Source organism: Strix aluco, chromosome 2 (assembly GCF_031877795.1).
Source record: "Strix aluco isolate bStrAlu1 chromosome 2, bStrAlu1.hap1, whole genome shotgun sequence".
NCBI classification, from domain to species: Eukaryota; Metazoa; Chordata; class Aves; order Strigiformes; family Strigidae; genus Strix; species Strix aluco.
Window position 1 is genome coordinate 96299471 of NC_133932.1, and position 12843 is coordinate 96312313.

Consider the following 12843-nt stretch of genomic DNA (forward strand, 5'->3'; position numbering starts at 1 on the left):
CTTATCCCACAGAGACCTGTGGCATATATACATCAGAGGTGAATCTATTCTGTAGGAATGCCTTTAGACAAAAGCATGATAGAAGGCAGAAGAGATGAACAGTTTGTAACTGCCAGGCTCTTCCTTAGCAAGCAGTTCCCTGGCTGTATCCCTGCTGCTTACAGGCTAAATGAGAACTAAAACAGCTAGGGATGTCATTAAGGCATTGGCTAGCATGTGGTAGGAGAGAGTTTCTAACTGGAAGAAATCACATGGTACCTCCACATGAATATTTGTTATTGCATTTGGGTTTACTTGCATTTATTGTCTGTTTCTTGATGTGAAAGTCTTCAGGATTGCAACTACATGGATTTTTGGTCCTGTAGGACCTGGGCAGATATTTTCAAAATTTCACTCAGGGAAACACCATGCTGGGACTGAGACTGAGCTGTCAGGTACCACAATTTTCATGTGAAGGGGTGTAGCCTATTGCATTGTGCTAGAAGATAAACTCCTTGTCATCAGCATGGCTTGTATGGTTAGTCGTGGCGTGGTTGGGTCCTGCCTGTGTTGATGAGCAAAGTTCATATGTAAATGTAGTTTGGGCTAATGTAGGCAGCAGTGCAGACTGGTGTGACTTGTTTTGAAGTACATGGTACCTGCTGTACTAGTATCACCTTTAGAGAACTGCTAGGGTCAGAATTAAACACTCAAACTTTCTTTTCCAGTAAGATTTTCTGTCAGATATTGGTTTTGCATCATTGCTCAGCATGCATTAAGATCTCTTAAACTAATAGCATTGAGCCTTTTATTTTCATGTATGAAATTGCATTTTGCTGTGTTTTACTGTAAGAGTATCCTGCTGTTTTGAACACTGTTGCAAGGACACATGGCTGGTATTACTGGTAGATAATTTCTGATTATATTTAGTATTATAAATGTTGACATTTGACAGTGAAATCTCAGATATTTTTAAACCTAGTCATAGAAAATTATTTCTAGTTTGCCAGAATGTGTTAAATTTGGGTTAGGCTTCAGTACTCCTATCAAGCTTATATATGATTCTTCTGCACAGAATTTTCCACATGTTATGCTCTGTGTACACCAAAACAAACAAAACTAGCTCAATGGTCTGGAGGCAGCATACACTGCACCCATGGGTGAGTAAAGCTGATTCATGCAACAGTATGCTAAGAAACAGAAGTGGTGTGTGGCAAGGCTATAGATCATGTAATCACTCATGACTGCTGTTCTAGTGGAAAGGATAAGATCTTGCTGGACTTCTGAAGGATGAGATAGTAGTGAGAGAACAATACTTCCAAAAGACAGATCTGAGAAGTAAAAAAGTTACAACTTTAAATATCTGAGAAAGTTAAGAAGAGGTTTATTTTAAAATTCCTATTTTGTGGTTGATTGTGAAGCTTTGTCTTCATATTTTTGGTTTCATATTTTTTTTGTGATTTATTTACTTATTTATTTTCTTTCAGAATTAAAATACCTAAATTTTACTAAATTTTTTCTTAATTAAAGATTGTGGTTGGATATGTTACTGAATACAGACCTTAGCACAGCTAATAAGCAAACAAGCTTTTCTGTAAAGGCTTCACTAGATAATCAATCTCAAATCCTGGCTGGGAGCTTGTAACTGTTACTTTTTCATGTCAGTAGAATTAAACCAAGGTTTACAAGTTTAAATTAATCAAGCTGATGAAAGGCTGGTTTTTGTTTGTTTGATTCCCTAAAAAATAGATGAATTTGACCTCTGTCTGTATGGGAAAAAAAGATAGGGAGACACGTACTTGATTTGGGGTAGAAACCCCATGGCTTTGTGCATGTGCGTGTGTGTGTGCATGTGCATATGTGAGAGAGAAGATCGAGACAAATAGATTACTTTGCCGTGTAAAAATGTTGAATTAAAAAGAAAAACGCTGGTGTTTATAGAGAATCTTGTATTTAACAAGAGCAGCTCTGGAAAGAACGCTCCCAGTAATCTCTCTTTAACTGACTCAACTGGAAGAAAGCCAAGTTGTTCAGTTGCACAATAGGTTGTAATCATGCGGGAGAGTTCCCAGTTGGGAGTTGAAAACTGAAAACCTGACATGCATAAGTGAATGAAGCTACCCTATGTGATGTGTTGATTTAAGATTTTTTTCGCCCTCCTTAAAAATAGAACTGGGCTTCTGCCTTTGTCTTGGTACTAAAGAGGCGACACTGTGAGACACAAAATTAGTTTAAAATTGACATTTTGGATGTCAGTGATAATTTGTCCTGATGTTATGGCTACTGGTTGTGATTGTGACAAGCAGGCTTGATCCAAGCGGGCACTTAAGAGCCAAATTTAATAGACGACCTTTGTAATTTTCTGCCTTGTGGACAGCAGAGACTTTCCAATGTTCCTTCACCACAACAATCAGGGATTACTAAATAACAAGTCCACAGGATTGGGGGGGTGGGAGGGGGTGGGGGTGGGGGGGAGGGGATTGAAAGGATTAATGGAGTATGACAAAATTGCACCTGAGGGGGAAAATCTGTAGCAGTTTTTGTGTGTTGATGTGGTACATCAGGCAAATTGGCAATTGCTACTGATCTTTACACATGCATGTCTTCAACTAAAGTGTGTGAAAGTCAAGCAGATGCAACTATGTGGCCAAGGCTGTCATAAACATTTATGTCATAACCATATAAATCACTGAATAGTATCGTTTTAAGTATTTCAATGATCAACTATATTAAGCATCAGTGGATTGTAGGCACTGTACTAAATCATTTTTTTACTCTGCTATAACCTCTTATCCTGCTAAACCAAATCCTAAAAAAGATTAAAAATGTAAGGTTAGTCCAACCCTTCTCTTCAAAGATAATTAAGAAAAGTTCCTGTTTAGGAAGAGTGTTTCCAGCTTTAGAATTTAAAAATATATATATAAAAATTGGTTTACAGTGTGCATTCATGTGCTGACCTGATGTTAAATAAACCCCCTCTATCCCTATGTTAAACATCCATTTCTAAACAACAATAACAGTCTTAGCCCCAAGTTCTTATGGGATATTAATGTTTTTTAAATAAACTGTTCAGCACTATGAAACATCAGAAGTTTGTTAACAGATACTAGATTTATTTTCACACTGGATTAAACCAAGAATCCCACCACTGATGGCAGTGTATTTACATGAAGTAGAAACAAGGAGAAGCAAGAAGAGAGCTATTCAGTTTTATTTTAAAAACCCTTAATTTTTGTTTGGAAAGGCACTTATCTATTAAGCATTGTTTATTTCCTCTATAAGAAAAAATCTAAACTTGGGAGTATTTTTTTGACTTATGTGGAAGTTTTAGATTTATGTTGTGTTCATGTTAGCTGAATTTAGCCTTTAGAGCAAGATAGTTTTCCTTTCTTCCCATTTTGGTGTAAACACTTAGTCATTAGGGAAAATAGCAACTGGTGCAAACAGTTAAACTTTTATCTATGCAGATCTACCCAAGAGAGAGAAAATTAAAGAAGAAAAATCACAAACACATTTATAAGTTGCTGTCTGAGGTCATCTCGCATGTTTTGTGAATTTTTTAGGAAATGCTTCTTCGGCAGTGTTGACTGAAGGTCATGTTGTTATTTAGACTTTTTACTAGTGGAACAGCAAATGATTCATTAGTTCCATTAGCTATCCTTTCTGCACACTGGGAAAAGCAAATGTAATTGTCAACTATTCCTACTGTATACTTAAGTTGTCAAGGATCCTGGAAGGCTTCAGTTATCCTCTTTGAAGATATCAAAGGAAGGGGTGGGCTATTTTGTGTCTTTAAAACAGAAATAGGGAAAAAATGTGCCACATAATGTAAGCTAAAATATTTCTTTTTAACCTAAAGTGACACTTTAATACAGAAACACTGGGCAGGTTTCTGACTGGTAAAGCTTCTGATTATTATTTTTTAAAAAAGCAGTTTTAAAGTAGAGCCTGTCAGCATGCCATTAGTGTTGTCTCTAAACCTGTCTTGTCTCTAGGAGCCATGCCAGGGACTTCTTGTTTCCCTTCCCTTTGGGTTCCTGAGGCAATCCATAGGTCTCACCCTGCATGCTGCTGCGTGCGGTGGACAGGCGAGCGTGGCATGACTGAAGTTGGTGGGCATGCTGCACTCTTCTTGCATGGATATCAGGCAAAATCAGGGTGCATATTTTTACAGCTTTTCTCCATGAAGTTTCTGGTGGGTTAGTGGACAGCAAAAGTGAAAAACATCAGGTGGATCTGCAAAATCATTAGCATTTCTTCCTGCTGTTAATGGGGATGACAGCTGAAAGCCTGGTCTACTACATCTAGCATGAAAAAGCAAAGGGAGGTTCCAGGACTGTAGCCCAGCCAAAAGTGGGCTACATATGAATTGGAGCATCTGCCCTCTAAGAGATCATTCCTATTAGGTAGTGTTTTGCAGAGAGAGAGTAAACTTTTTCTCCATAGAAGAGACAGTTATATGGAAAAGACAGTGAGGCTCTTTGGTGCAAGAGGCTTCATTTTAACTGTGGTGAAGAAGTCCAGGAAAAGTAGGTAAGCAAATCCACATAGCATGGATTTTTGTTCACCCTACCCATGTACTTAAAAGAAATAGTGTGCTCTCTTCTGCTGATCTTAATGTCCCAGACATCCTTGGTGGTGGTTAAAAATCCACCATTAGTTATTACACATTTCAGCATATTCCTTTTATTTTGTCAATAATGAATGCAAAGCTGTCTTGTCCTTTCAATGCTTTGAGCTGTTCAGGTAACACATTGCTGACTGGTTGGACACGAATCACGTAACCCTACTATGCTTTGTCTGAAAGGAAAGTACAACTTTTATTTCATTATTGGCTAACTAATTTTCTGGTATGCTTTTCCTAGAGTTTTGAGTCCCACACCCGCAATACATGGTTTAATTGTGGTGCCAAAAACTTAAATTTCTCTTTAAAGATGCAATTTTACATCCTGACTGTAAAATAATTAATAGTTTGCTGCTTACTCTTCTATCCTGAAAAAGGAAACACATTCTGCATATTTCTTAAGACATAACTTTGTCACTATGTGATGATTTTTCTCTAAAACATGAAAAAAAAATGGAAAAGGAGGTCCATCTGTTGGGAAAAGTTTTGCTCTGTGTGTGATATAATGTAATGAGTAATCATAAATGTAAAACACTTGATGTGACAATTTCCTATATAATGATTATGCAGTAGTTAGTAGCCACAGTATACTATATTACTCCTGTTATGTATTTTGGAGGTGGGCGCTATGGATTCATAGTATGGTTTAACTTGTATAAGTAGTATCAGTCCATCTGAGGGATGCTCTTTCCCCAGGTTGAGAATTATGAATTTACAGTGTTGATTTTTTGAATCTTACGAGCCACTACAGAGTGGAAAATATTTAAGGATAGCAGTGTATGTATTTCTATATGTTACTGAGTGTTAAAATAAGCAATCAATTGATTGTTAAATAAACTAATATATATATAATGCATTATATTTATGCACAGAATAGCTGCAAATATCAGGTGAAGTGTTTCACTTTTATTGTAGTAATAGGCACCATTGCTATGTATTTATCTATGCATAGTTTAGGAGAGAAGAAGATGCTGTTAATGATTCTGTAATATTTTCTTCATTGTAGTGGCCATTGAGTTGAATAAGAATTCACTGATATGTATAGTAATGAATCTTTAAGACTATAATTTCTAATCAGTGTTGGACAGTGCAGACAAACAGGTGTCCTTTAAAAAATGGACCTTTGTACACTTTGAGTAAAGAACTACCTAAAAAGGGTTTAAAGTAGTTGTACATTCAAAATGTATTAAATTCCATTTTTCTTTTGCTATATTTTGTAAAACATTTTCATTGTAAACAGTATGCCTCTCACACATGTCAAATCAAATCTCTTTATTTTAAAAATATATACCTAATGTAATTGGAAGCTTATTGCACTCTCATGCAATGTATATATTGTGACTTCAAAAAGTCTGTACTGAACTTTGCTTAAACTACTAGTATGTGGATTTATTTCAAATTTATTTTTAATTAATGATATTAAGGATAAGATCCTTTCTAAATGTACTTTAAAATTCACAATAAAGTTTCAGAAGTTGTTTTGTACAATGTTGAGGCTTTGTGTTGAATTTTCTTGTTGAAATCTTTTTAAACTGGTACCTTGACTCAGTTCCACATTCCTCGAGTATGTGCAAATCTGTGTTTAACATAATCATGATTTAAATCAGGTGTGTCATGTCACAAAATACAGTATGTCCATTTTCTTAAGAGCTGTCTTCATTAAATTAGGATTTGCTGCTCCGATGAACACAGCATTTCCTGGCACTTCTGTAATTTCTCCTGGAGATTGAGTCTGGGTTCAAGAAACTCTCCATATTGGACTTGAAGGGTGAGATAAAATGTATATTGTATTTTGCATATCACCTCAATCCAGGAGACAATATGGAATGAGTTGGATGAAATAATGGGGTAAATATACAGAAAAACATTTTTATTTTAGAATATCTAAAAATCTAGTTCATAGCTCCCAATGGAAACAAAAAATAAGTATAACAATGTTGGAGAAAGATGAAGTGGTACAGTATACGGTCAAATCTATTGCAAATTTCCACTTTTATTTTCTATGTCTTTTGTTTTTAATGCTATTTTATTATTAGATGGTTCAGTAGTTATTGAGGTAAAAATGTTGGTGGCCTCAGTGGGGAATCTGCCTGAGTAAAGAGGTAGTTAAGCTCTGTAGAGCTTGGAATAATGATTATTTTTCATTTCTGTCCTTCCCCATTTGGGAAAAAAGTGACCATTGTTTTGCTCAGAAATATAAGTTTCTATTTAGCTATATGTTTAGCAGTGACTGAAGAGATTAAGCAAGAGGATGGTATAGTTTTTCTTTTGAAGATAAAATAGCTATTTCCTTAACTAAGAGAGGATTAGGATTTTAATTTTATGGATAAAATTTTTAAAAATTTAGCATTGTCCCTTTGATGTCACTATAAAAATTGCTAGTGGCACAGTTTTAGGTCATTGGTGTACATGTTTGACAACCCTATATGGCATACCTGTATTATCATGAGACTGTAATTTTCAATGGCACTGTAGATCTGCATATCTGAAAACATATATAGCTTGGTAGCTCCCATTCAGAAATCCCAATACAGCTCCTTAACTATGCTTAGCTAGACTTTTGCACATTAAAAATGTAATTCTGATGTCAAATAAATCTGATTTGGAGAATGAGCTAGAAATCTATATGTCTTTCAAAATCCCCTATTTAACTTGTCTGTTTAAATAGGTAAAACTCTTCCAGAAATTATTTCCCACTGCAAAGATTCAGCTAAGGTCCAAGGCAAAATTAGACCTAATTATCTTAATGGCAGATAATACTCAGCTGAATACTTTACTTAAGAAATGCCTTAAATTTAATGGTCTATTCCTACAGAAAATCAGATCTTTCTCTTTGAGTGACTCCTTCATAAAAGACTGAAGAACAGTTTAGAATTGTCTTCAAAAAAAAAGAATTTGAAATTCAGGCTCTAAAGAGAGGCCTCAGATCTCCAAAGGGATAGATAGTTTCACCATACTCAGCTATTTTTTTTCAGTCTTTAATAACATTTATCTCATTAAAGAGCTGCTGTAGGGCTAACTCAACACTCAATTACGGTGAAGCGCTGATACTCCAAACGAGAGAACCATTTTCACTTTCAATTCTGGAAATGGGAATGGATGTTCAAGAATTCTCATGTGAGGAAACACAGATGACCAAAAGGAGGTAGGATCATGTACTTTTCTTGCAAATACAGCCAGAGACCAGAAATAGTATACCAACATCATTGCACAACAGAATAAACAGAACACTGACTGTCATCAGGAATGAAAGTCAGAGCATTGGCTGTTGCCTGGTTTGATGCTAGTCATCGCCTGCTCAGCTTGCTGGTGTTTGAGACCCATAATTGTCTCTTAATGTTTGACTTTGTGACTTTTTGCTAAGGTTCACATCTTCGCCTTCTCCATTATGAGTTATGAATCTTTTTATTGCAATACTACTGCCAAAGTTAAGTGATTAGCCTAATTTAGAACCTGATTGTGTAACCTAGGCTCATGTTATCTGGCAGCTAAATCTGTGGGGGGTCCTGTTAGTTTCAATATCGCACAGTGCGCTTGCAAGAGCTTACTGGCATGCCAGGGCTTGTGTCATCCAGAGCTGAATAGGTGGATTCCTCTGTGTGAAATCTGACTTTAGCCAAAGTTGAGGGCCCCTGATTCATTTTAAAATAATTTGATCTCAGTGACAGGAAAATGATCCCTGGTGTCCATAAGAAGTCCCATCCTGAGTTGCATTTTATAAAGTTTTATAATACTGCAATATCTTGGTAAAATGGTCATAAAAGCAAAGGTGTAGTCAAATGAGGATATGGTAACTTTCCTTAAGTAGGACAGACTTCTTGGATCAGAATTATTTTTAAGAGCTACACGTGAGACTGATACGCACTAGTTTCTATGCCATTTATTCACACTGAATATGATATACCAAAATAAACCTTGTCTAACTTAATAAGAGCCAGATTCTGCCCTCCAAAAAAACAGATAGATGGGAGCCAGCTGTAGCAGAAGGTGGGGTAGGATGAACTAAAATCTCTTCACTGATAGCCATCATCAAAGGAAAAAAGAAAAACATAGTTTATTATGAACCCAGGGGAACTTTTTAATTTAGTTTTTGAACGCAGATAAACTCAAAAGCAATACCCTATAGAAAGAGCTCTAAATTAAATCTCATTTTGATCTTAGGAATGTTACATGTTTTTAGTTGTTGCAGGTTTTTGTATATCAAGTGATATGATCAATCCATGAAGTTAGATGTTAAAAGGCATTTAACAGTCAGTCAGTTATTTCTATATGCATGTATTTATTTCAACTTTATTTTCTTAATAGAAGAAAGTATTTTGCTGATAAAGTTTCAGGAAGTGATCCAGCATCTTTACTATGCAGCTTTCTTGAAGAAAGAGTCAGTGTCTAAATATCTGATAAGAGCTGGCTTCATATGAAATGGAGTAAAACGTTTTTGTCTTTGAAAAAAGCATCCCCTAGATTTTTGATGGGGATCGGATTTGCTGGAGGAACTTGTTCAATTTCATTCTTGCATATTCACTTTGCATTTAATACAAAATGTTTTCTTGCTTGCAACATGAAGCAGGATCTTGTCACAGCACTGCAAAGGGAAGATACATAGTTGACTTGGCATTCCCTGACAATATGCTTTCATTAAAACTTTAAAATGTAAATGTATGGAGAAATGCATGTCATATCCCATCACAGAGCTTCACAGCTTCACAGCTATTGCATTCGTTGCCACTAGTATGTGGCAGAGTTCTTCTTTTTATAGCTTGTTTCCCTTGTAAATGTAACTATATACAGCAAGTTATATTTAGGAGTGAATGTTTTGCCAACCTTAACTAATCAATAGGAGTCTTAGCTCCCGTTCCATTAGATCATTAGTAGTTTAAATTAGTAACCAATGGTTAACAGATTTTTAACAATGCAGTTCCCCCTGCTCCCCCCCAAGTTCTTTCTCAAACTTCTTTGCAGCCCTATTTTCAGGTCACTACTCAAAGTCTTATCAGAAGGAGTGGGTGGATTAGAATTCAGATACATGAGAAATGTTAAATAGAAATTGCTTGGTACTGCTTTGACTATGGACAGAAATATGTTAATTAAAAACAGTGGAGAACATAATCCTATTCTGAAACCAAATGGCTATGACAGTTCCTACAGTCGGGAGGCATGGGGCATGCTTTAACCAGTTACAAAACTATTTAGATGGATCAGAAAATACAGTGTAGAGAGATTATACCGGTGAATCCAATTCCAAAAGTGTCACATCATCTCTCCTTTTGCTTTTAGTTTCGTATTTGAATGTTAAATACTTGAAACACAATCTATCATTTGGAACGTATATTAATTAAAAAATAGCATAAGAGCTCATTTTGCTGTCAGAAACATTACTTTTTCGGTCTGATAGTACACAGCAACATGCCTGACAATAGCATTATCAGTAGTTTGGAAAGCTAGCCTTTCCAAGGGCATGTTCAGAGATCACAGAGAGAAGTGTCATTTCATGCCAGAAAATCATACGTTCCTTAGTAAGAGAGGGTGACCACAGAGGCCAGTTGCAGAACCTATCCTAGGATATTTTTTCTTTGCAAACAGGAATGTCACTGCTTTGCCCTTTGTGGGAGATAGTGGTGGAAGGAGCTGGAGTTCGTCAATGACAGGACTAGGAGACATCATTTTACAACCAGTACACTCAGTATTTATCTCCATGTGTACTTTTAAACCATGGTTGTAAAACAATTATTTTTGCAATTAATACTCTTCTTTTTATAGAAGTCTCTGATAGGAGACTTAAGGCTCTGTGGTGACATACCTGCATACCACAGGGGTACAGTAAGAAAGCTTCAACAGTGTTAAATCTCCGTGCTTCTTTGCATTTTTATGCTTTATTTTAAAAAGTATTTTGACATGGCTTTTTTTGTGGGTTTGTTTTTTTCTTTCTATTCTCTGTCTGCCCAGTCCTTCCAGACTTGCAAAATTATTGATTTTTTTTTTCCTTTCTAATTAATATTCTTTCTTGGATAGTATCTTTTGGTGATATAGCTCTTTTTCAGGATGACACAGTATTATGTTGTTGGAGACAAACGTTAAGATCACCTAGAGTTATACCTTTAAAAATGGAAATAATATCTTACTGTTCTGATCCAAATCACTACACAAATACCATTGTAAACATCTTTGCTAAGAAATTAGGTAGTCTGTCTTTGTAAGTGCGACAAGAATGTCAAGCTACAGTAGAAATAAATGGGAAATCAGCATTATTCAAGACAAAAAATAATTCACTCTCATATCCAAAAATAGCTGTGGCCAAAAGCAAATATTTTACTTAAGTAAAGGCTTTGAACTGTCTTTAAACAGACCTATTTTAAGGATTTGCAAAAAAAAAAAAAAATTAGAATTATCAATAAAAATATGAACATCATGAAGAAAATGCATTGTAATATTTTTTGTAAATATTTTCTCTAAAGAACTGGTGACACAAAATTCTGTGTAAGAGGAATAGTTTCTGAGAAATAAATGCTATCCTCTAGTATTATCAGCTGCCTGCTTCTGCAATTATCTTGGATTAAATTCATCTGACTGAATGATCTAATCACCTAGACACCCTTTATACTTAGTGGAGAGAAACAATTTGTGGGTTTGATTGATCTAATTTCATCCTGAAGTGGGTGCCCAAAATCAGTCCTGTGAATTTAACCCTAAATGTTAAGTATCTCATGTGTACACATGAACCCTGTAGAAATTTAAAACTAGATGATGCCAGGTTTTTCAGACCTCGTATTTCTTTGAGTGTTTTGTCTAAGTACTTCCAGCCTCAATACTTCTCTGTCCAAGGCTGTGAATTCAATATATAGAATAAAAGTCATTACTTGCAATGCCACTTCATTTAGAAATGTGTAAGGAATAGAATTAAATGGAGCTGAATGTTTTCAGTGATGGCAGGCTGAAGCCTTGATAGTCATTGTGATTGCAGTACCTTAACAAAAAGCATAAGTGATGATCATAGCATTTCAGTTATTCTTTAACAGTAATGTAAAGTAATATACGTGTTTTTATATCAGTTGACCACTTAATGACAACTGATTTATATGTTGGTCATTATCTCCTTTGAAGCAGGTGAAGGATTTAATTCTTAGGACATTTCTAAAAGCAAGTCCTCTAACCACCAACTACTTTGACCTATTTTTTATTTAAAAAAAAAGAGCATTAAAATTAAATTTTATGCTGAAAAGTGGCTCTTTCACCTTTGTCACCTGCAATCATTGTCTTGCAGCCACCTGTGGTCTGACTTGTGTCTAGCTTGCTCTATAAATTGATATTTTTCTAACAGCTAGCCCAGAAAATGCAAATCAGAATGACAGGCTAGAATTCTTTCTTTCTTATGCATTGTCACCAATTATAGATGAGTCAGACTAAATTGCTCAATCAGGTTTATGTGTTTTTCTTATTCTCTGAGGAATTTGCACCTCTGTAAGGGTTTCCTCACAGATTTCTTTTGTTTACTTTTTCTGAATGGGCAGGATTTGCTTCATTATTAAACCCTAGATATTGTGACTGGGATGGAAGAAGCTTTATTGAAATATTTCTGGAATTTTCTTCCAAATTTCATTACTGGAACATCACTCCGGAGGGTATGGATTTTTATCTGTGAACCTCAGTGGCAGTGCAGTCCTGTCCAAGCTCCATCTCCATAACACCTTAAAGCACTTAACACCTTAGGTCTATCTGGGTTTCTTTAGGTGTCAAGGATGCTGGGGACAGGGCTACCATGGTTGCCCTGCCGCTCTCTGTATTACAGCTTTGAATTCACTGCTTCCATTATTTTTGTTGCCAGGGTGAAGAAGAGGATTTTAGCTTTTGATGACAGTAACAATAACCATAATGATAAAAAAATGAAAAAGGAAAGAGAAAAACAATTTCAAGCATAAATTCTGAGAGATCAACAAGCCTATGGATATGTAATTTCAAAGACCTATAGATTTTCAATACATGCAATAGCAAAATATTTATTTCACAGCAGGATATGATCAACAGCCTGAAATTCATAAAAGTCTCTGAGCTCTCAATCCATTCTTTTTTTCCAGCTGTTCTGCCTTTGGGAGCAGTGAAGCAGTCTGGAAAAGGCTGCAGCAGATGAATCCAGAGACTCCTTTAGGAACATAGCAATGAGCAAAATATATCAGCATTTCTCTACTGACAATATGCAGTAGGTGATCTTTTTCAAAACTCTTGTTACTCACACACTATTAAAAAGA

General features: G+C 35.7%; 1 protein-coding gene across 8 annotated transcripts in view; it reads left to right on the top strand.

The window, feature by feature from the left end:
- PCDH9 (protocadherin 9) overlaps positions 1 to 12843 on the top strand; it is a 709974-nt gene that overhangs the window by 26898 nt on the left and 670233 nt on the right. Inside the window, exon 3 of one of the 8 annotated variants that reach the window (XM_074815563.1) lies at positions 1055 to 1139. The exons of the other annotated variants lie outside the window; for them this stretch is intronic. Coding sequence (XP_074671664.1) covers positions 1055 to 1102 — 48 coding nt within the window. The 3' untranslated portion in view covers positions 1103 to 1139. The remainder of the gene's footprint in view (positions 1 to 1054; positions 1140 to 12843) is intronic. 8 annotated transcript variants of the gene reach the window in all.